At 32.7% G+C, this 21,300-nt stretch overlaps 2 protein-coding genes across 4 annotated transcripts; both read right to left on the minus strand.

Moving 5' to 3' along the window:
• Nucleotides 1-3,234: 3,234 nt before the first annotated feature.
• Nucleotides 3,235-6,779, minus strand: LOC18035283 (abscisate beta-glucosyltransferase). Of its 3 annotated transcripts, none has more exons than XM_024178766.1 (3): nucleotides 5,811-6,779; nucleotides 4,903-5,709; nucleotides 3,235-4,727 (listed from the first exon to the last, which is right to left on the minus strand). In XM_024178766.1, the coding sequence occupies exon 3, from the start codon at nucleotides 4,705-4,707 to the stop codon at nucleotides 3,331-3,333; it is 1,377 nt and encodes a 458-aa protein (XP_024034534.1). In that variant the 5' UTR covers nucleotides 4,708-4,727; nucleotides 4,903-5,709; nucleotides 5,811-6,779; the 3' UTR covers nucleotides 3,235-3,330. The 3 variants fall into 3 exon arrangements, with proteins under 3 accessions (XP_024034534.1, XP_024034533.1, XP_006422972.1); XM_024178765.1 differs by having other exon boundaries at nucleotides 4,903-5,733; XM_006422909.2 differs by lacking the exons at nucleotides 4,903-5,709; nucleotides 5,811-6,779 and having other exon boundaries at nucleotides 3,235-4,793.
• A 98-nt stretch (nucleotides 6,780-6,877) lies between these two features.
• LOC18033959 (CBS domain-containing protein CBSX1, chloroplastic) lies at nucleotides 6,878-11,306 on the minus strand. The gene is made up of 8 exons (XM_006422911.2): nucleotides 10,905-11,306; nucleotides 10,655-10,742; nucleotides 10,498-10,562; nucleotides 9,572-9,620; nucleotides 8,759-8,811; nucleotides 7,869-7,984; nucleotides 7,422-7,479; nucleotides 6,878-7,323 (listed from the first exon to the last, which is right to left on the minus strand). Exons 1-8 carry the CDS (start codon nucleotides 11,103-11,105, stop codon nucleotides 7,249-7,251), a joined length of 705 nt encoding a protein of 234 aa, XP_006422974.1. The 5' UTR covers nucleotides 11,106-11,306; the 3' UTR covers nucleotides 6,878-7,248.
• Nucleotides 11,307-21,300: the final 9,994 nt, after the last annotated feature.

The following is a 21,300-nucleotide window of genomic DNA, read 5'->3' on the forward strand; positions in this document are numbered from 1 at the left end:
TAGCCCAACGGTAACTTTGACCGACCGAAACGGTTAACCGTTTAGGGTTAACGGCGAACCGTTTTCTGTCCGACAGTCTATAACGGCTAGTTTTTCAGCTCCAACTATAAATAAGCTCAATCCAATTCAAACAAGGAGAATTCCAACGATCATCATTGAGCAAAATATTGAGAATACAACTTTCATTGAGCTTTAAATTCTTGTATTCATCTCATTCATTCACACATTAAGCTTTCACTTGAGATCAAACACATTGTGTGAGAGAGATTCATTTGTAATCTTTTTTGTAAGATCAAGTTAAAAGATTGTAAGTGTTGGGATACACTTGGGTTAAGAGATTGGGGATAATCTCTTGTTGTAAAGGTCCATTGACACCTTGAAAGTCAATTGTAAGCGTTTGAAGCCTTGGGAGGCTAGCTTAGTGAAATCCTCAAGCCCGGTGTGCTTGGAGGCGTGGACGTAGGCGGGGATTGCCGAACCACGTAAAAATCCTTGAGTTTGCTTTCTCTTCCCTTTCTCATTTATTGTTGTGCTTTTATTGAATTTATTGTTTTCGAATTTATTAAGGCATTAGATTAAATTGTTGTGTGGTTTGCCTAGGATAATTTTTAAAATTCCAATTCACCCCCCTCTTGGGTTGCCTAGTTAGTATTTCAACTATTTCTTTAAAGGTGCATTGCTTATTAAACAACCCAATAAGGTATGTTAATGTTGTTGGGTTTTAAATTTTTTAATTTTGAGAAAAATTTAGAAATTTTCCTCACATTACAATGTTTTATTTTCACCATTTTTTTTTATACGTAGAAATATATGCAATGTAGATTGTTTAATTATTTTTTTCAGCAATATAACTTATTTATGGCGAAAATGTTTCAAGTCGTGCATTCTTTTGATACCGTGTACGTCATATAGTTAGTCATGTAGGTCGTGTAAGTAATATAGTCGTGTAAGTCGTGTAGGTCATGTAAGAAATATAGTCGTGTAGGTCATGTAAGAAATATAGTCGTGTAAGTCATGTAAGAAATATAGTCGTGTAAGTCGTGTAAGTAATATAGTCGTGTAGGTCATGTAAGTCGTGTAGTTACTTGTATATGAAATTTAATATTATTGTTTTTATTGTATCATCAGATATGATTTTGGTACGTGTGCCTATTCTCTTTAATGGTGAATGGATTGAGCAAAATGACGAGTATAAGTTCAAAGGTTCAAAGGCTAAAGGGATAATGATACCACGATCGATAACATATGCCAAATTGGTGGAGAAGATAGCTGAAGTTATTGATATAGATACTTCGGAATTCGAAATCACAATGAAGTTCAAACTTAAGACATTTGATCCTATGCCACTAGTTACAATTCAAACCAATGATGATGTGGAATTTTTTTAGATTCCAATTTAATTTCACTTCTTTTTTTTAATAATTTTCGTTGACATTTTGTGCATAGCAGCAAATATAAATTCTTAGCACAAATTAAGTCTTTAAAGAACTAAATTAATCTAATGATTAATGAAAAAATTCGTGTAATTTTAAAGTCACAATTAAACATATTACAGCCATTTAAATTTTTTTTTTTTTTATCTTCAAAATGCTTTCTTCCTCTGGCCAAGCATACAAGCATACATGAGGAATGCCTGCATATAATTAATCCATGAAATCAATTAAGAAAAAAAATATCAACTATAGGAAATTAATGTAATATTATACACATAAGAACACCATTCACAGTGATAAAATATTTCCACTCATAACTAGACATATCATGACTTACCATGGCTTATAATTGGAAATTAAGAATCTCTCTAACTAATGACATTTCACAAGGTAAAGGTATATGCACCATTCCAATTTATTGTGAGCCTAATTAAACTAAATGTAATGTGTAGATTCTATTGACAAGAAACAAAATGTGGAATTGAAGGTCATGTAATTGTGTAATACAAGAAGATCGTGTAATTGTATAATACATGAAGGTCGTATAAACATGCAATACATGAAGGTCGTGTAAACGTGTAATACATGAAGGTCGTGTAATCGTGCAATACATGAAGGTCGTGTAATCGTGCAATACATGAAGGTCGTGTAATCGTGCAATATATGAAGGTCGTGTAATCGTGCAATACATGAAGGTCGTGTAATACACAACCTTGAATCTTACATAACCTTACACGACCAAATCTTGTGTTACATAACAAAATTATAATCAGCACAATCCATTAATTTTTCACAATTTGCATGCAGCAAAACAACTAGAAATTTGTTTTCAAATATGTTATGAGAGACTCACAACTAATTAATCTATTTTTTCAATATAAAACCCTAACTTTTTATTTTTTCCCTTGAATATTAACAAGAAAACTAATTACATGGAATTACTTGTCTCAACTAGTTACATTCTGACAATTTTGCAATAAATGATCAACTCTCTCCGACGATTATGTAGTGACGAATTATGCTTCACTTTCTCAGTTGTGGCAGCTTCCCCTTCTCAGGCTTAGTTTGCTCGTGTTGAAGTTCGATTTACCATATATGGAGAATGAATGTTTGTTTCGGTAGAGGTGATGCCGATGAGGGAATTGCAGTATTTGTTTGTTTGAGTTTGATAATGGAGGGAATTGCAGCAGATACATGTTTGTTTGCTTTAGTAGAAAAGGGAAAGGTGTTGTCCGTTGAGTTGAAATGTTTTAAAATGAGGATAACTTAGTAATTTTCTATCAGTTTTTAAAGGGTATCGATGAAAATTTTGGCAAAAATAAATTTTAGGGTATTGAAATAATTTTTAAAGTATGGAGGTGTACCGGGCGCAATTGGCACCAATTTGATAGATTCAAATATAACACGACTGTTAAACGAATGATACAAATATAATCTCTTTACTAACCGTATTAATTTTGTTTCAAATTATCACCTTAACGGAAGGTGTATAATTATTGTTAGTAAAAATATGCACAGCACTTCTTGAACTTGGGAATAACTTCTTCATTTTTTAACATTACATTTTTCCCCTAATCTCCCTAATCTTTAATGGTTGTCTTCTAAAATTTAAAAAGGTATGTTAAACAATCTCATCAACTGTTTAATTTGATGTCTTTTTTTAATATTAATATTAATTTCATAATATTTTTATAAAATCTTACTCTTGAGTGTAAAAACTCTTCCACTAAATCCAAAGATGATTGATCATTAAGTTGCAAGTAAAGAAAGTTAATAACTTTTATTCTACGATAGTATAAATAATATAAATGTCCTCTTATCCTATTGTTTGTCATAATCATCTAATGTCGAATCATTTCTTATTCAAGCCATTAAATATAAGTAGTATTTCACATATTCAAATTCTGGACACAGACTTGAGCTCCTGAAGCAAAGCCTCGGCATCAATAAAAGATGACCCACCTTCTTCAACGGCATTCTTAGCTTTCTCACCCAGCTCTCCGGCTCTCCTCCTCATCTCCGCCGCCTCCTCTCCGGTACCCATTAGCCTTTTCACGGCCACCTCCACCTTGTCTCTCCCCACAGCAGCACTAGGCTCAGTGCTCCAAGACACCCAGTTCACACTCCCAACTTTCACACCAATCTTCAACACATCACTAATCAACTTCTCATTCGAAAACTGCTCTGCTGTTATGGGCCATGTTACCATTGGCACCCCGGCACTCACACTTTCGAGCGTTGAATTCCAGCCACAGTGAGTCATAAAACCCCCCACTGCCGCGTGTTCTAGTATCAAAAGCTGCGGTGCCCATCCTCGTATTATTAGACCTCTCTTGGATTCTCTCATCCTTTCTTCAAATCCGCTTGGCAACCAATTCTCTTCAATACCATTCTCCTTTCTAGTTCCAGGAGATTGAAATATCTTTCCTACAACCCAAATGAATGAGTGATTTGAAGCTTCAAGCCCGTATGCAATCTCCAGGAGTTGTTCAGGAGCCAAACGAGCTAAGCTTCCGAAACTAATGTAAAGAACTGAATTGGTTTCTTTACTGTCAAGGAAGCTAAGAATTTTTCCTTCATCAATACTGGTCTTATGGCCTCTTTCAGCTTTATCTTCAATGTTGCTGTTACATAAAGAAACTGGACCGACGAACCAAGCTTTGTCATTACCCAAATCTTGCTTAAAATACTCCACATAAGCTGGCTCCAAGTCGTAAAAACTGTTGACAACAATCCCAAAACTTTTCTCCTCCGGTTTTGCAAACATTTTATGAACGGACCCAGCTTCTTGTTGTCTGGCACAAACCGGAAGCTGAGAGCTGGTCAATTCAATTTTATCAGGAAGACCAGGAACAACAAATGGCTCATAATCACAGCTCACCTTCTCATGAGGCTTATACTTCCTTACGTTTTCCAGAACACAACGGGAGAAGCAGCAATTGCCATTAAACACAATTCTTGGAATATTCATACTGTTAATGACATCAGCAGACCAATGATGAAACATATCATGGACTATGCAGTCTGGTCTGGAATCGAGGAGGAGTGATTTGAGAGGCTCCTGAAGCATGGAAGTGTCGGTTCGGGGTGTAGCAGACATGTCCGTGTCTGGTATCTCGATGTCGTCGGGTAAATGGAGGGTTTTGATGGTGATGGGGAGGCCGGATTGTTGGTTCCGGTTGATGGATTGTTGGAAAGAACGGGCGTGTTTTGGGGATGTGATGATGGTTGATTTGGCTCCATGAGCGGCAAAGATTCTGGCTATGTCTACCATGGGGATTTGGTGACCTCCTCCTACATAAGGGAAGAAGAACATTTCAACTGGGGAAGATTTTGAGTCCATGGATACGAGGAGAATGAGCAAATTGAAAGTAGGACTGGCTTGTGAAGAGAGAAGCAGGGAATTTAAAGGGATTCTACCAAGAAGAATGTTCAAATTATTGAGTCGCTATTATACAAAATAGCTTACCTGTGGAGGGACGTCATCCAGCATATTTGATACAGCCGTCAGTCTCACAGTGCTGTCAAATATGAAGAATCTAATGTCATAATGTAAAACCTTCAGTAGTTCCTCTTGAGCCAATTGGACCCCCAGTGCAATGAATTATGTCTGCCCATTATCGAAGTCGAGAAGTAAATTGTAAGCGCCTAGGTGAAAAATGCCATGAGAGCCTAGCGAAACTGTTTTTTCCCTTCTAAATTCAAACTTTGGGCATGTTTACTTTTCAAAAAAATTTGCTGAAATTTGTTCAAGTTGTTTGGTATGTGCAAAATTCAGGCTCTTTTGCCATCTCTAATCTGTATAGTTTTGATTGATTAAGAGGTGAAATGAAATTTTATACTTTTAAAGAGGCAAAAGGAGTCTGGATTTTGTTGGAAATTGGGAAGAAGAGACTATGGAGAGAAGAGAAATAAATGCATGATTTTCTATAACAACAAACATCAGCATTTAAAAACAAGAATCACACACGTCTATCCTAAGGGCGACTACAAACTAACAAAGACTTGGAAGCTATCCAAGAGGGACTTATTTGATCCCTTTCTAGTTCAGAATTCTCCCCTGTTCGCATTTTCGGCAAGACCTAAGCTCTCCGATGAATTTTCTCACATTAACATAAAGAAGAACCACCATTTTCAATAGCTTCCTTTGCCTTGTCTCCCAATTATTTTGCTCTCTTTCTGATATCAGCAACTTCCTGCTCTTTGCTACTCATCAGTTTACTCACTGCCTTAACCACTTCGTCTCTCCTCACCTTCACTCTCGCCTCATTTCCTACTGAAATGCCAATATTCAGCACATCTGTAACAAAATTTTCTTATTATAAAATTGCTTAGATGTAATAGGCCAAGTGATCATTGGCACACTCGCAGGCACACCTTCTGAAGTTGAGTTCCATCCAAAATGTGACATAAGTCCTCCCACAGATTCATGTTCAAGAATCAGAAGCTGCAGTGCCCAACCATGAATAACGATCCCTCGATTGATCTTGTTAACTCAATCTTGTCAGGCAGCCCTTGTAGCTGAAAAGCTTCCAAGTCCGAAACAACCTTCTCATGGGTTACATACTGTCTGATGCTCTCTTCAGCACACAAAGGGAACAACAACCAGTGCCATGGAAGACTATTATTGGAATTCCAAGCCTGTTAGCAATATCAGCTCTTCATGGACGAAACATGTCGCTGACTATGCAATCAGGTTTTGTTTCTACGAAGGACTTGCTCAAGTGGGTCTTGCAGCTTCATGGTGGCCGTGAAGAGCTTTGAAGACAAATCATCAGAAGTGATAGCTAATTGGTTTTCACACCCATCAGATAACCCAAATTCTTCTGCAGGTAATTTGGGTGTATGGAAACTGATGTTGAGGCTAATTGTTGGTCTCGCTGATGGTTTTCTGGAGTAGAAGGGCATTGTGGGGTGTTGTTATAATGGTGGCTTTTTAAGGTTTACCCGTGAGTGGCAGAAGCTCTGTCCAAATTTACTACGGGGATCAAGTGGCCTTCCGGTATCTAAGGAAAGAAGCTTATTTGTGGCATAGAGGCCTGTGAATCCATGGATGTCAAAGAAGTTGCTAGTAGCTTGGAAATATTGTCTGGGTTTCACGATAGTGTTTTGGATACAACAAAGGCACGGGAAATAAACCCTTCATTGTTTTAAGAAGCCTCCATGTACTAGGACGTTCGACTGCTAATACGTTAGAAAAACCATCAACGGATGGCAACAGATAAAGAAAACTTGTTTTTGTCAATAACTGAGATGAAATTCAGAACAGAATTTAATGCACAGGCAGCACGGCTATATAATGACAATGCCCAGACTGATATAATGGAAAAATGAAAGTTGCCTCGTTTGGTAGATGGTTACCAATTTTTAAGAAGGATGAGAAGTTATAACGATGGATAATTAAACAAATCTATGCTCGTAACAAATTTACAGAGGAATAGTTGTTTATGTTATAAAAAGTAGATTGCTTCCAAGTGAAATCTGGTCTTCGCAAATGATATGGAATCTTAATAAACCTATGATATGGAATCTTATCAAACCTATTACCTATACATATATAGCATTTTTTTTCAACTAAGCCATCTTAGCTACAAAGCATTCAACATCAATAAGGCTCTAAAAGGCACGAGAACAATAAACCGCCTTCCTCTGGATCTTGAACCAGGTTGAAAGCATACGTCTGGGATAACACAGAACTACCCTTACTATACTCACCCCAATTAACTACCTAGACTGGACAGAATAATCAGTGGGTGCAAAAAGAATGAAAGCTTTGTTGTAGTACAAAAACCAAGAATCTTATGTGATACTGTAATTATGTCGATCTTTCACCATCCCGTTTTATCTGGAGGGCAGCTCTAACCACATTTCCTCTTGTGATGAGTCCAACCTTCAAGATTTAAACAAGGGCCAATAAGTATCCGTCTACTGATGGGCAATCCAACTAATGAAATTTTCAGTAATAGATATTAAAACCAAAATTCTTACCAGCTTGCCATCACCATCTACTACCGGCAGTCTACGGTATTTTGTTTCAAGCAACAACCTGCCAATAAATTATTAGATTTAGCGAATTTCAGAGATTCAGCTTTTGCAGGCTAGAAAGGAGGGAATGACATAATAGTTATCAAATGTGCCTAGGTGTTGTTTTTTTATTTTGAATGCCAAATTTGATATGATAATCACTCTTTGCGTTTGGCATCATAATTTTGAAAATTAGGAATTTAACAATTAGTTCCATTACCACAAAAGCTTGAAAAGAGGTGCAGAAAATGCATCAAATGCTCGTTACTAGAACTCTTTCCTTCAATTAACATAATCATTGGAAAAATACACTTGTTACTTGGATTTTTGGATAAGAAAATAGATTAGACCATTAATGAATAGACAGTTTGTAAAAAAAAATAATAATTAAAAAGCAGATGAATTGAATACCTAGCAGCATCTTCTAAGTTGGTGTTTTCATGAACAACGAGCGGAGCAGGCGTCATCAAGTCACCAACAACTTTTCCATTAGTCTTACTAAGAAGTCTCTGTAACTCATTGAATGTCTGCCACAAGTGCACAAATCAGAGAAAGCAGCAGATGCAAGCCATTTGTTCACATAGTTCATAACACAAGCTAAAGACAAAAACACACACACACAAAAATTAAAAAAAAAAAAGAGAAAGAGAGATTGTGGAGGAAGGGGGAGTGCAATGATGATGCAAAAGGTTTCGACGCTCTCAATCATGACTGTTCAGATTATGTACAAAGTCTTTGGTTTCCATTTTTCACAAAATAACAGAAACCTCTAAAGAAGCTGACTTATAAATCCAAAGTTTTGCCCTAAATGATATTTGTGATTTTGGTGCTCTGATTTGCCTAAGTTTTTTAGTGTTGATATAGTGGCATATAAGTCCAATTCCGTTTATGGATATACAATTCTGCAATATGACTTTCAGCCTACTTTTAATCCTGTGGATGCCATCTTATGCCAATGCCACATGCTGATAAAATATCTGAAACATTAATCTATTGTTAGCACAATATCATTATGTTCACGGACCCCCGATTTCAGTGAAGACAACCCTACAAAAGCTAATTCCTCTAAGAAATCTAACAGTCATACTGAAGAACCCATATGAGTATGCGCTCACATGCCCAGATTTGGCATGCCACAACAATAGTAGCATAATAAATGGTTTCTTGGATGAGTGTTGAGAAAGAATGCAATTACAATGAGATCAAACTAACACAATTAGTTGCAGTATCAACAATTAACATCTTTTCATCAAATTCAAATCCCAAAGAAAAGGAAATAAAACTGAACAGTTCTCACATACTTTCCAACTGCTATTGACATTAGGAAACAAGCTTGTGTCATTTTGATTGCCACCTGGTAGCCATAAAAAGATATATCAGTGACAGTTGCACAGAAAAATTTCAAGATGATCCAAATGTAATGTCCAATATGGAAAATTTCAAGAGTTAGTCAATCAATGATGAGAAAAAACAGTATCAAAGCACCGTAGAACAGAGCAGCAGCTAGTTTGTTGTCTTAATACTCAAATCATGATCGAGTTGGCCCCTTCTAATGTGGATATCTTTCCTTATGTGCTATGCAAATTGAGAAAAGGAAGACTGTTTTTGGCACACATTTCAGATCTCCCCACACACAACCATATCCATTCCAATTATAGGCAAAGAGAAGAGCAGTTGCTTCACCGACTCATCTCAAATTATTATAGACAATTGTTATCTCGCAGAAATTAATGTCTGATCCAGACTCCTTCTATATTTCATAAACGCCTCCGAAGTTCTTGACACTCTGATCTAAAAACAATTTATATGTCCTTCCGAAATTAAACTTCTGATACTAGATAGGAACCTAAACATGTTCAGAATCTGTGTCAAGTAAATTCATGTCCTCCATTACTTATAATTTTCTACCAAAGGAAAAGGCAAGGGCCAAATTAAAATATTATATGAACTGCTATGTCAAAAAGGAAGAAATTATATTAGCAGTCATTGCCCTTCTACAGTTTTTAGGAAACCACAGTTTATTCCTCCAACAAATTTTAACAACCAGTGAGCAAAATAAGCATTCCCAGAATTGAAACCGAAATAAAGATGGAAGCCAAGTTTTCTCATACTACCTGAAATGGAATCAAGTGCTAGCAAGTCATAATCTGAAACAACACCAACCTACAGTGAAAATTAACTGGAATCAATGAGTTAACTACTACAATCAACATTATTTAGGAAACCACAGATACATCATATCAACCAAAACATAATCTGAAACAACACCAACCTACAGAGAAAATTAACTGGAATCAATGAGTTAACTACTACAATCACCTACGTTATTTAGGAAACCACAGATACATCATATCAACCAAAACATAGAGGTGGATTAGCAGTAGTATTTAGTTAATTTTTGGATTCCATTAACAAATAAAAAAAATTGTCACAAAAGGATTCTACCTTACAAGAAAATGGCATGTCTTCAACCACTTGATTTAACATCTAACCAAAGACCGAGGGTTTAAAGGTCCCAAGTAGATAATATAAAATTGTAAAAAAGCAGGTGTTCATTGTTTTGCTCAAAAGTGAAGATCTTAAGGAGATGGTAAGAAACAAACATTATCATCCTTTTCCTCTGTTAAAATACACATTTGCATTTAAGAATAAAGCAATATACATTCAAATAATATCAAAAAGCAGTACATCCATTATTCTCTCTGTATAATTTATCGGTACTCCAAAGTAAAATCTCCAGCAAACACAAAATGAAAGTTGATATCGTAATCACAAAATCTCATCTACGAACTACACCAAGGGTGTGTTTGCAACTGTTGTGTTTCTGCTTAATTGTGAAAACACTGCCTTTTATTTGGCAATTGACATTTACCAACCATTCTGCCAAAGTATTATACTCAATTCGTAGTGATTCCATTTCACAGTCATCGTGGACTGTATAATTATAAGCCACAGCATCTCAAACGCAAAGATACTATAAACAATAAAATATACATTATGTCGGTATACAAACAGCGAATGAGAAAGTAATCAAAATTACCAGCTTCCAGTCGTCATCAATCACAGGAAAACCGGTAATTCTCTTCTCCACAAGACGTTCTAAAGCTGTAATCGCGCATTTTTATTTGAATCAAGTCAAAATAATTAATTAGTAATAAAACGAGATAGGAACAGAGGCTGCCACGTGTCACAAATACCTTCATCGACCGTTGTAGTAGTCTTTACAGCGTGTAGATCCTCTTTCTTCGTCATGAAGTCACCAACTGTGTACGTTCCATTTCTCGGCTGCAATAACCGTACAAATATTTATATCAATAATTTAGCACTCGTTAATTACTTGACACACAAGTTTTTAACCAAATCTGTACGTGAATCAAATTCAAAACCGTACGACCATATTATCTCATCATCGTAGCGATCAACTGAAAGCGAAACGGTACTACTTACAGGAACGGAGTTGGTGATCCCGATGCCGTTGTGAGCAAAAGCCTTCACCTCGCGAGAGACAGTGAAAAAACGTAGTCGTTTGGAGAGATGCGAAGGAGTGGCCACCGTGATCGGTAACTGAAGGTGAGGAACGGAGTTAATAACGCCGTTGGCGTTGAGTCGCGCGAGTGCGAGACAACTGGGAATCGAAATCGAGCTCATTGTTCTCTCTCTTTTTCTTCTCAATGTTTTAATAATTGAAATAAAGTGGTTTATTTAAGTTATTTATTTTTTGTTTGCTAATTAAGAGAGAGTGAGATTCGGCTTATAAGAAGAGAAGATTCAGAGAGAGAAGGGGGCTGCAAGTTGCGTGCGCCAAAGAAGCGTCGAGAGGAAAAAGTAAAGAGGAAAACTGTAACTGGTCGGCGGATACAACTTCCAAGTCCCCACACGCGCCAAATTGTGTCGCGGCCTGCGGGGCCAGGACTCGCGTTATTTTAAGACTGTTGTGCGTGTGGATATTAGAGGTTTGACTTTTTTTTGTTTATTTATATAAAATTCACAATTCTTTCACAATTTGGCGATCCGTTTTATCGACTCTACTCTTAGTAGTAAAAGACGAGTTATTAGTCAAAGAAAACAGCTTCAAAATCATTTAATAAACGTGAAAAAACTAGGAGCTGACTGAGTTACAGGTTCTGTAACATACAGATCCAACTTAGCCAGCTCCTGATTGGTTAGCTAGCTACCAAATAAAAACAATTGCATGCTTTTTTTCCACATGCAGGACAGGTGTGGTGCATGCATTGGGTGCGTATGTTACAGAATCTGTAACAAAGCAACCTCCTGAAAACTATATCATAATTCAAAATCAAACTTTCGCTGGGGTCCACTTTTTTATTTTTGAAGCCTAAAAATGGAAATTCAGGTTTGGAAAAATATTAAGTAGCCCGAACAAGTTAAGCCTAAAAATGGAAAGGACCCCATTTCTCATTTGCAGAGAAGGTGGTAGAAAATTGGGAAGCAACCAAAACGTAAGTTGTTGGGAATTAATGGAAATTATTTGTTCAAATTTGAACACGCAAGGCCTTTTATCATAATACATGGCATGTATGGTGTATCAACTTTGAGAGGCATCATATTAACTAGTACGTTCAAAATGTGACGATTTGAATCACATGTATTAATAATTTTCTCTATCTTTCAAGATTTGTTATTAAAAGTATTTCAATTCTTGATTTCACAAGCCCATTGGTATTAGGCGCATGAGTTCGAATCCCAATAATTGTTAGGACTCGACTCCCGTTTAATAATAATTTATTTAGTTCTCTGTTTTGGAGGTAAAATAGATTTTCTTCTTATATTAAAGTGAAGGTTGTTGTTCGGGTTATGCCATCTTAAAATTATAAAAAGAAAGTATCGATTGATGTTTGATTGTAAACATATCAATAGAGAGTTTTGATTGTAATATATGGTATGTAAAAAAAAATTCTTAATTTCACACAAATCAATATAATTTTGGTGCTCAATTCTTTGATCTTTTATTATTCTTGAGCATCTTTTTGTGATTTTTTTTTATATTTTTATATAGTATATATTTCTCTGTATTTGTGATTCTTGATGCTTATTATCGATCTAGTCTTTTATCTCCAATTATATGCTCAAGATCTTGTTCATACGGAAGTATTCAATTTGTTTTCTCAAGAGTAATATTTTAGCACCTTACATAATATTCGAAATCTTGATTTCAGATTTCTGCTTGGTCATATGATTATTTTTATAATTTTTTTAATCAAGACATGTTTCTTGAAACTTTTAAGTGTTGCTGAATTAGTTTTTAAGTTCGTAAATTATTTTTTGAATCATAATTATGTTGGAGTTTTATTCACTTTTTTCTTTGTTTGTTTCTTCTAAATTAGTGAGTTCGTAATTAAGCTTTCTACTTTGATCCTCTTACTGTAACTTGCTCTCTTCGCTATTTATTTGAAAGTAGTTTCAACTTTCTTTAGTTGATGAGGCTTCTTGACTGGATGAAATGGAGGAAAAGATACAAATATTGACTTTATTCATCTCCATAATTTTGTTTTTCTAAAGTCCTCTTGTACTAATGTATATGACTCGTGCACTGTTAATAAGATTTATAGAAAGTTTCATTAATGCAGATAAGATAAGGCTGATACGGCCAAATTTCCTATGCTGTGACTCGCGGACAAATGCTCTTGTAGCTAGAACAAGATCAGCTTACTAATTTGCCACATGAAAGTGTCACTAACTCAACAATCAGACAAGTTTCTCTTTTGAAAGAGCTTAAACTTGAAAACTTCATCATATAAATAATTGTAGTTGTTTTTCAGTTTACCTACGAAAAGTTCTTTTCACAGTTTACAGGTTAAATTCTGTGATCAAGAACAGTGTAGGCAGTCTTGGTTGAATTTTATCAAGAATATTGTATTCATAAATATTGTCAGTAAATATATTTATGGTTCATTTTATTCTTAATGACTGATTTGATGAGTTATCAAAAGTTTTTTGCTCATTCACGAAAAAATTAAAAAGAAGAATTAAAAAAAAAATAAAAGCAAAGCATTCTTTGTGAAAAACAAATTATTGGAATGGAACTATTGATTTTGAAGATTCAGAGCTCATAATTTCTAATTTTCTATCATGATTAAACAACTAAATTAGAAGGAAGAAAAAAATATCTCAAAATATGTTTATACATCAAGAAAAAATAGTTGAATAAAGGTGAAATACTGAAGAGTATCATGAATATCAGCTCAAGAGCAGCATTGGCTAGATGCAAGTAGGAGAGAGGCTGCTGAAGCAACTCTTGCGCAAATTCATGCATGTTTAGTTCTACGTGGAAAATTTTGCAATTGCCAATATGAACGAAGCAAAGATGCTGAGTGAGAATGAGATGAAGAAGAAGAGTGGGAATCTCTCTCTGTTGATTCGTTAAGGATAATTTTTTTTAATTTTAAAAATGGTAATTTCATTATTATGGATTAAATCTTTGTGTTTGATGATCAACTTAAATGAAATTTTTATAAAATGAAAAATTGTACACGTGTCATCTATAGGAAATGCAACTGTACTTGGCATGACTCTTGACCTCTATGGTTACGTTCTAAAGTGAGATGCAAGTGCACTTGCACGAGTATACAGGCACATAGACCTCCAGATCAAGGTATATGGTGAAGAGAAAAGAAGCAAATTTTGAATGAATCTGATATAAAGAGGAGGTGGCAAGACATAATTACTAATGGAAGTAAACGTATTAGTGAAGAGGTGGAATTAGTTTAATAAGAGAAGTTCCTATACTTTGTATTGGTCCTTGAACAGCTCGTAGATACAGTGTCCACAAATGTATTCGTGAAAGCTTTAACAAACTTGCTTACTGAGAAAACAACATGCTCGATAAATTATAAAAAAAAATATCACAAGCCCTCATCTTGTCTAAGTAGCCTTTTAAAACTCAAAACCAATTAAGACACCATCCACCTTGTCAAGCATCATATTTTTTATTTTTTTCATAAACACCAAGTAAAATATATTCAACTCAGTATGACACAAACTAATAGGCTTTTGGTTTAGTGGAAGAATTTTTACACTCACAATGTGTGATAATAAGAGTCCGAACCTCCATAAAAGCATTATAAAGATTAGTTAATTGAGTAGAAAGCGTGAGTTCATAATTAATATAATTGAGGGAGATAGTGAGTTCATAATTGAGTGGAGATAGATTTGATGACAATAAATTTGATATATTCGATTCATTTCAACTAGGGAAAAATTTGATGACAATAAAGTTGATATATTCAATTCATTTCAACCGGAGGAAAAACTAATTTTGATCTACACTAAAAAAATCTATAAAGTTTAAGGTTTAAAAAACAAGAATTTTGTGGTGAGGCATTATTATTTTGTTGGGCCATCATTTTTGGTCAATGTTCAAATTCAATAATCAAATCCCTTGACTAATCCCTAATATATTTTTCATTTTCAATATTCTAATCTCATATATTCAAACCATAACTTGTTTGTCAATGTCTAGTATTCTAATTACTGTATTTTTTATGAAACAAAAGTATTTTTGCTCCATTGAAGTGTCAAATAATAAGCAAGTATCATTTTTTTAAATATTCATTAATATCAAAATAAATCATATCCAATTATGATGTGAGCGGGAATTAAACTCTAAAGATTAGGGGTACGGTTAGTGATTTTTTAAAATAATTTTTTTATCAAATTGATGTTTTGAAACTGTGTTTTTTACAACGTTTAAAATGCGTTTGATAGTATTTGTTACAAAAGTTTTCTAAAATAGAAATAGTTAGAACATGTTTGGTGCATTTTTTAAATGAGTTATAAACTAAAGTTCTAATTTGCCACAATAGCTAAATGCAATTTTTACTTTTTCTGTTTTCAAAAAATAAATAAAAAATATTTTTTTAATGTCGCCAAACATTCTCTAGAAAATTTTAATAATAAAAAGATTTACCTATTAAATCAACTATCACTTGCAAAATACAAGCGCAATAAACAAACTAAAAAAAAAATCATTTATTTAAGTTGCACATAATGAATTGTTTGACTTACTATTTATGTTGGGTCATACTCGTTATGAGTTGTTTTAGCTAATTATTAATGTTATTTATGCAAAAAAAAACAAGATTTTCAAATTTGTCATGTGTCAATAGTTTGTAATCAGACAATAAACTTGTAAGCTATATTTGTTTTAAATTGTTGTTGAGTTTATTATATAGATGGAAGATTTTTCATTCCACTCAATTGATAATCTCAGAGACTTCTGATTTTTAAAATGTAGTAGTTTTCTTTGGTGGGGGTGGGGGGCGTTACGCATCTTCATTCAATTTTAACGTTGGCTAAGTGCCGCCATTTATAACTTTGACAATATTGCTTAAATGCAACAATCGATTGAGAAATCTAGCTACTACAATCTTAAGATCAAAGGTGTCATTTACAAATGCACCCAACGCATTTTTTGATTGATTAATTATTTATAATGAAGTGTCAAAATTACTTTCAAATAGTTTAAAGTAATTTATTATCCGTTTTGTATTGTGTTTGATTGAAACTTGAGGATAGTCCAAAATATTTTAAAGAGATAATGATATTGTGCCATCCAAAAAAATATATATTTTTGTAATTTAAGAAATCGTAGAGAACGATTCAAATAATTAGTTAATTATCTTGTTTAAACAATCTATAAGAAAAAAAAACTATTTTTTGAATTAATTTTCCTCTCAATTGCCACTAGATTTTTCTATTCTTTTCCACAAGTGACCTACCTGGCCTGGACTTGGGTCGAACCTAAATGATGTGGGCCAAGCAATACCTTGCTTAGGATGTGGTCAGGTCGGTCCCGGCAATCACTTGATAAGCCCGGAGTTCAGCCTGAAACTTGAATTTAGGGGTGTCAAAAATACCGTCCAACCCGAACTTGGACTGGACCCAAGCTAGGTACGAGGCTAGACTAATTCCAGGCATCACTTGATAAGCATGTGGTCTGGCCCAAAACTCGAATTTTGTGTGTGTGTAATAATTATATTTATTTAACCCATCTACTACATATATCTAAAATCTTAAATATTTAAAGTTCATATTTTAATATCCAATTTCATTAAAATGAATTTAAAAATTATAAAATAAATTAAAGAATATACATATATAATATTATAAAATAAAAAATCTGGGCATAATAACTCCGATTAAAAAATCCAATCCGCTGCTGGCCTTTTTAAGCCCAGCCTAGGTGTCTAAAAAAATATGAGTAATGATACAGCCACAAACTCTTGTACAAATTTATTTTGTACAAACTGACGTGGCATGATAAGATTGGTTTAATTAAATATCACTTGGCCCACATGATTTGTTTTTATTATTTTATATTTTCATTCAACCAATGAATTAATGTCACGTCAGTTTGTACAAAATAAGTTTGTACAAGAGTTTGTAACTGTATCATTACTCAAAAAATATATCCGAGCGGAGTCCGGGCATTACCATACCCAAAACCGAGTTTTGCCATCCTTACTTAACCGACTAATTTTCAAACAACTTTATTTAACTGTTTATTTGAGTTCAACTCTTAGAGAAATAAGAGGTTAAAAAGAAAATTTAGATTTTACTCAGTTCCTTATCTTCAAAAATAAAATGAAATGAAAGAATTATACCAAGTATATTCACAATAAATTTCAATTAGGGCTTAAGGTCAGTTGAAAGGAAGCCAACGCATCGATGTCAATTCAAGAATCGGTTCATACTGAGATAGAAATTATGAAGCATTTAGTACGGTTCAAGTACTCAAAAAAAGAGAAAGATTAAAGAATATATACCTATGAACCAAATCGGTTTGGTTGGTGAATCAGGATTCAGGATTGGCTCATAAAATTTAAAATGTAAATGTATGTTAAGATTTAAACTTTTTACACTTTTTTTTTTAAATCACATCTCATACATTATTATGTGAATTGTTAAAAATAAAACTAATTTATACTTAACTGAGCAGTTTTTAAAATATTATTGTGTTAATGTACTTTTTCTTTAGAATAAAATTCACATATCCTTCACTATTTATCAATTAAACTTGCATCCACTAATAACAATAATTAACATATTAGAAACATGCATATATTATTATCTAAACCACTCGTTGATTTATACACATATGCGTGATTCACCACATTCACACCCATGATATTATTCTGCACTCCATATCATAATTTAAATAAATCTAAATCCACATACCTTTGTGCACCATTTTAAAAAGTTATTTTGCAGTGAATGGATTCGCTGTCATGGGGTTATATAATGCTTAAATGAAAAACACTATTTTATTATTTTTGATAAAAATTTTCCGTGTTCAAACTTGCCCCATTTGAACAAAATTCACATATCTGTCGTTGTTTACCAGCTAGACCAATTAACATCTATCAATATTAGGAATTAACATATTAAAAATATGCTAATTATTGTTATTTTATTTTACTATTATATTATTTTGAGTAATGATAGACATATCAAATTTTTTTAATCCTAAATTCAACCCCAAATAATAGTTTGTTAATTGATTAGTTGGTAATTATTTACAAGATTTAAATGAATTAATTGTATTATCTTTATTAACCAATTGATGAATACTACATTATTTGAGATATTTTTTGGAATAAACAATTTGGAATGTGTAGCACTACTTTATTATTTTTTCATTATTTTTGAAGAGAGAAGTGTTGTGATTGCTATTATTTTAGTAGAGAAAAAAGTTAGATTAAATAATATATATGCAAACTTTTTTTTTTTGAAGACCTTCTGAGTTTTGAGAGATGATTTTTTTTTTGGCTTTTCTATGAGTCACATAAGTGATTAAATAAGTATTTGAAAAGTTAAATTAGAAGAATTTTTTGATGATGTTGAACTCTCCATCATGGGTACGAACTTGAAAAAATAATTTCTTAAATTATTTTTATGAAAAAATTATTGTGCTTAAACTTGAAAATTGTCCCCTTTGAATAAAGTTCATATCTACCCCAATTTAAACTAATTAATACCCAGCAAAAGCATGTCTTAGACATAATAAAAATAAGAAAAATTCTATAATGCCGTGATTAAAATTATAGCATCAATGTCATGATAAATATAAAGTTTGTAAATTACACATAATATTAATAAATGAATGACAAAATAAGTAAATTAATATAAGAGTGGTAAATTAGTATTTTAAAATTGTAAATAAGACAAATATTTGCAAGAATAACATACAACTAGTAAATCAATATTAATATTTAATTTAAAAATAATTAATTTATTTAAGTAAAGAAAAAAATTACTCAACAATTGAAAACAAAAAGTTTGTATTGAAAATATATAAAACAAATAAATTGGTTTAACCATAAATTCCATATCCATGCTAGGACATTTAAAAACTTTTATTTCTCATTTTGTATTATAGTATTTGTTTACTATATAAATTAATTAAGTAAAATTAATTTTCTTAACGTGGATCAACCTCAAACAAAATAAAAAGACATTCTTTTATTTCTAGACGTATATGAAATATCAAAAAAGTGGATCCAATTTTTAGTTTTGTACATATTTTATGTAGTTTCAAACTTTACTTTTTATTTGTATTAAAAGATCATTTGGGGTTGCTATCGAGGAGATTTATAAGGATGCAAAAACACTTGTCGTACAAACAATTTTGAAAAATATATAAAAACAAATTTAAAATTTGATTTTGAGGATAAGTTTATACTTAATTAAATTTCACATGTTTCATCAGATGTGTTACATACACATAAAATTATTGAACTTAGAAATAAAAATAGTAAATATATAAGGTAATCAATATTATAGTGTTTTTTTTTACATTTGTAAGTTTTTAATTTTTTTTAGTAACTCTTATAATATTTACTTGTTTTATATTTCATTTACAAGTCTTCTATTTTATTTACATAATTTATGTGTTATTTTACATTTAATGTTGATTTAGAAGTTTTATAATACATTTTTAACTTTATATTTTGTTTATCAATAATACATTATTTTGTCACTCCTATGTTAATTTACTTGTTTTACCTTCATTTACAGGTCTTATATTTTATTTACTTAATTTATGTTTTATTTTATACTTAATGTTGATTTACAAGTTTTATGATCCATCTATAGGTTTATGTTTTATTTACCAATAATACATCATTTTACCACTCTTGTGTTAATTTACCTATTTTAAATTCTATTTATAGGTCTTACGTTTTATTTTATACTTAATATTGATTTATAAGTTTAAGGTTATATTGATAAGTTTTTTTTTTTATTTACCAATGATATATCGATTTACCACTCATTTATAATTTTACTTATTTTACCTTTCATTTACAAGTCTTATATCTATTTACATTGTTTATGTTTTATTTTATACTTAAAGTTTATTTACAAGTTTTACCTTTCATTTACAAGTTTTGTGTTCTATTTACATCATTTATGTTTTATTTTTATACTTAATGTTGATCTATAAGTTTTATGTTATATCTATAAATTTTTGTTTTATTTATCGATGATACATCAATTTACCACTCTTATGTTGATTTACTTGTTTTACCTTTTATTTACAAGTCTTATGTTTCATTTCCGCAATTTATGTTTTATTTTACACTAAATATTGATTTACAAGTTTTTTTGTTACATCTATAGGTTTTTGCCTTGTTCACTGGTAATACAATAATTTACCACTCCTATATTAATTTACTTATTTTATTTTCCATTTATAAGTCTTATGTTCTATTTTACACTTGATGTTGATTTACGTATATTATGTTAATTTTACATAACTTACGTTTCATTTACACAATTTATGTTTAATTGCGATATTTTAATCACGAAATTATAGAATAACCCTAAAAATAAACATACATAATTACTTAAACCGCCCATTAATTTTTATAAATCTGTGATTCATTCGCCCACAGTGTCATTCTGCATTCAATGTCATAATCAAAACAAATCTAACCAAAATTTTTTCTTTAAATCAACACCACATTCATTTATAAAACCCTTTCCTGATTCACAATCCTCTCAATTTCTCTTCTTCTCCTGTGTTACTCATGCTTTCACAACCTTAGGCAAGCTTTTAATCTCCTTTCAATAGCTCCCTAATTCTTCATGGTCAACATTTCAAACCCATTTTAGCGGGTAAGGTAAAAGTAAAATCCATCATTTTTACCCTTCTAGTCCAGTCACTAATCCAGTCCACCGCGTTCTCATTCATCTAAACTTTTACTGTGCACATCACGCGCTCTCTTACAGCGAGTGGCTTACGGCAACTCTCTGTACCAAACCAAACCGCAGATCTTATCTTCATCGGTTTTAACCTTTTAAACCCCCCACCTAGTTTAAAACACGTCACGTGGGCCCCACAAATCAAATCCAACGGCGAAGATCTCGTAGATTTCATCATCTTAGGGTTTTGCACTTTAAAACACTAGCTATAAGAGCCGGACAGCCTCCCAGGCTTTCCTTTCAGTGCAGTTCAGCTGCCCTCTCTTATTTACATTTCCAAAAAAGTGAAAAAAAAAAAAAACCGACCACCAACTAGTTTACCTATCTCTCACGCGCCGCCATCGTCGCCGGCGCCAACAATTCGATTATCCTTCTTTCCGCTTCCCTCTCCTCCCCTTTCTCTATCTATCTGAGAGGCAAAAACCAAAAAAAAAAAAAAAAGCTTTGAGTTGTTTTTTAATTCCGTCTTTTGTTTATTATTACTATCAATTTTAGGGTTTCTTTGGGTCCCGAAGAATAACAAGAGGAGAGGGAAGAAAAATCCCCATAAAAAGGAAAAAAAGAAAAAAGGAAAAAATTTCGAGGGAAAAAAAAGGGATTTTTTCTTTCTGTATTTGAG

This window comes from Citrus clementina, unplaced genomic scaffold, assembly GCF_000493195.1.
Source record: "Citrus clementina cultivar Clemenules unplaced genomic scaffold, Citrus_clementina_v1.0 scaffold_8, whole genome shotgun sequence".
NCBI classification, from domain to species: domain Eukaryota; kingdom Viridiplantae; phylum Streptophyta; class Magnoliopsida; order Sapindales; family Rutaceae; genus Citrus; species Citrus x clementina.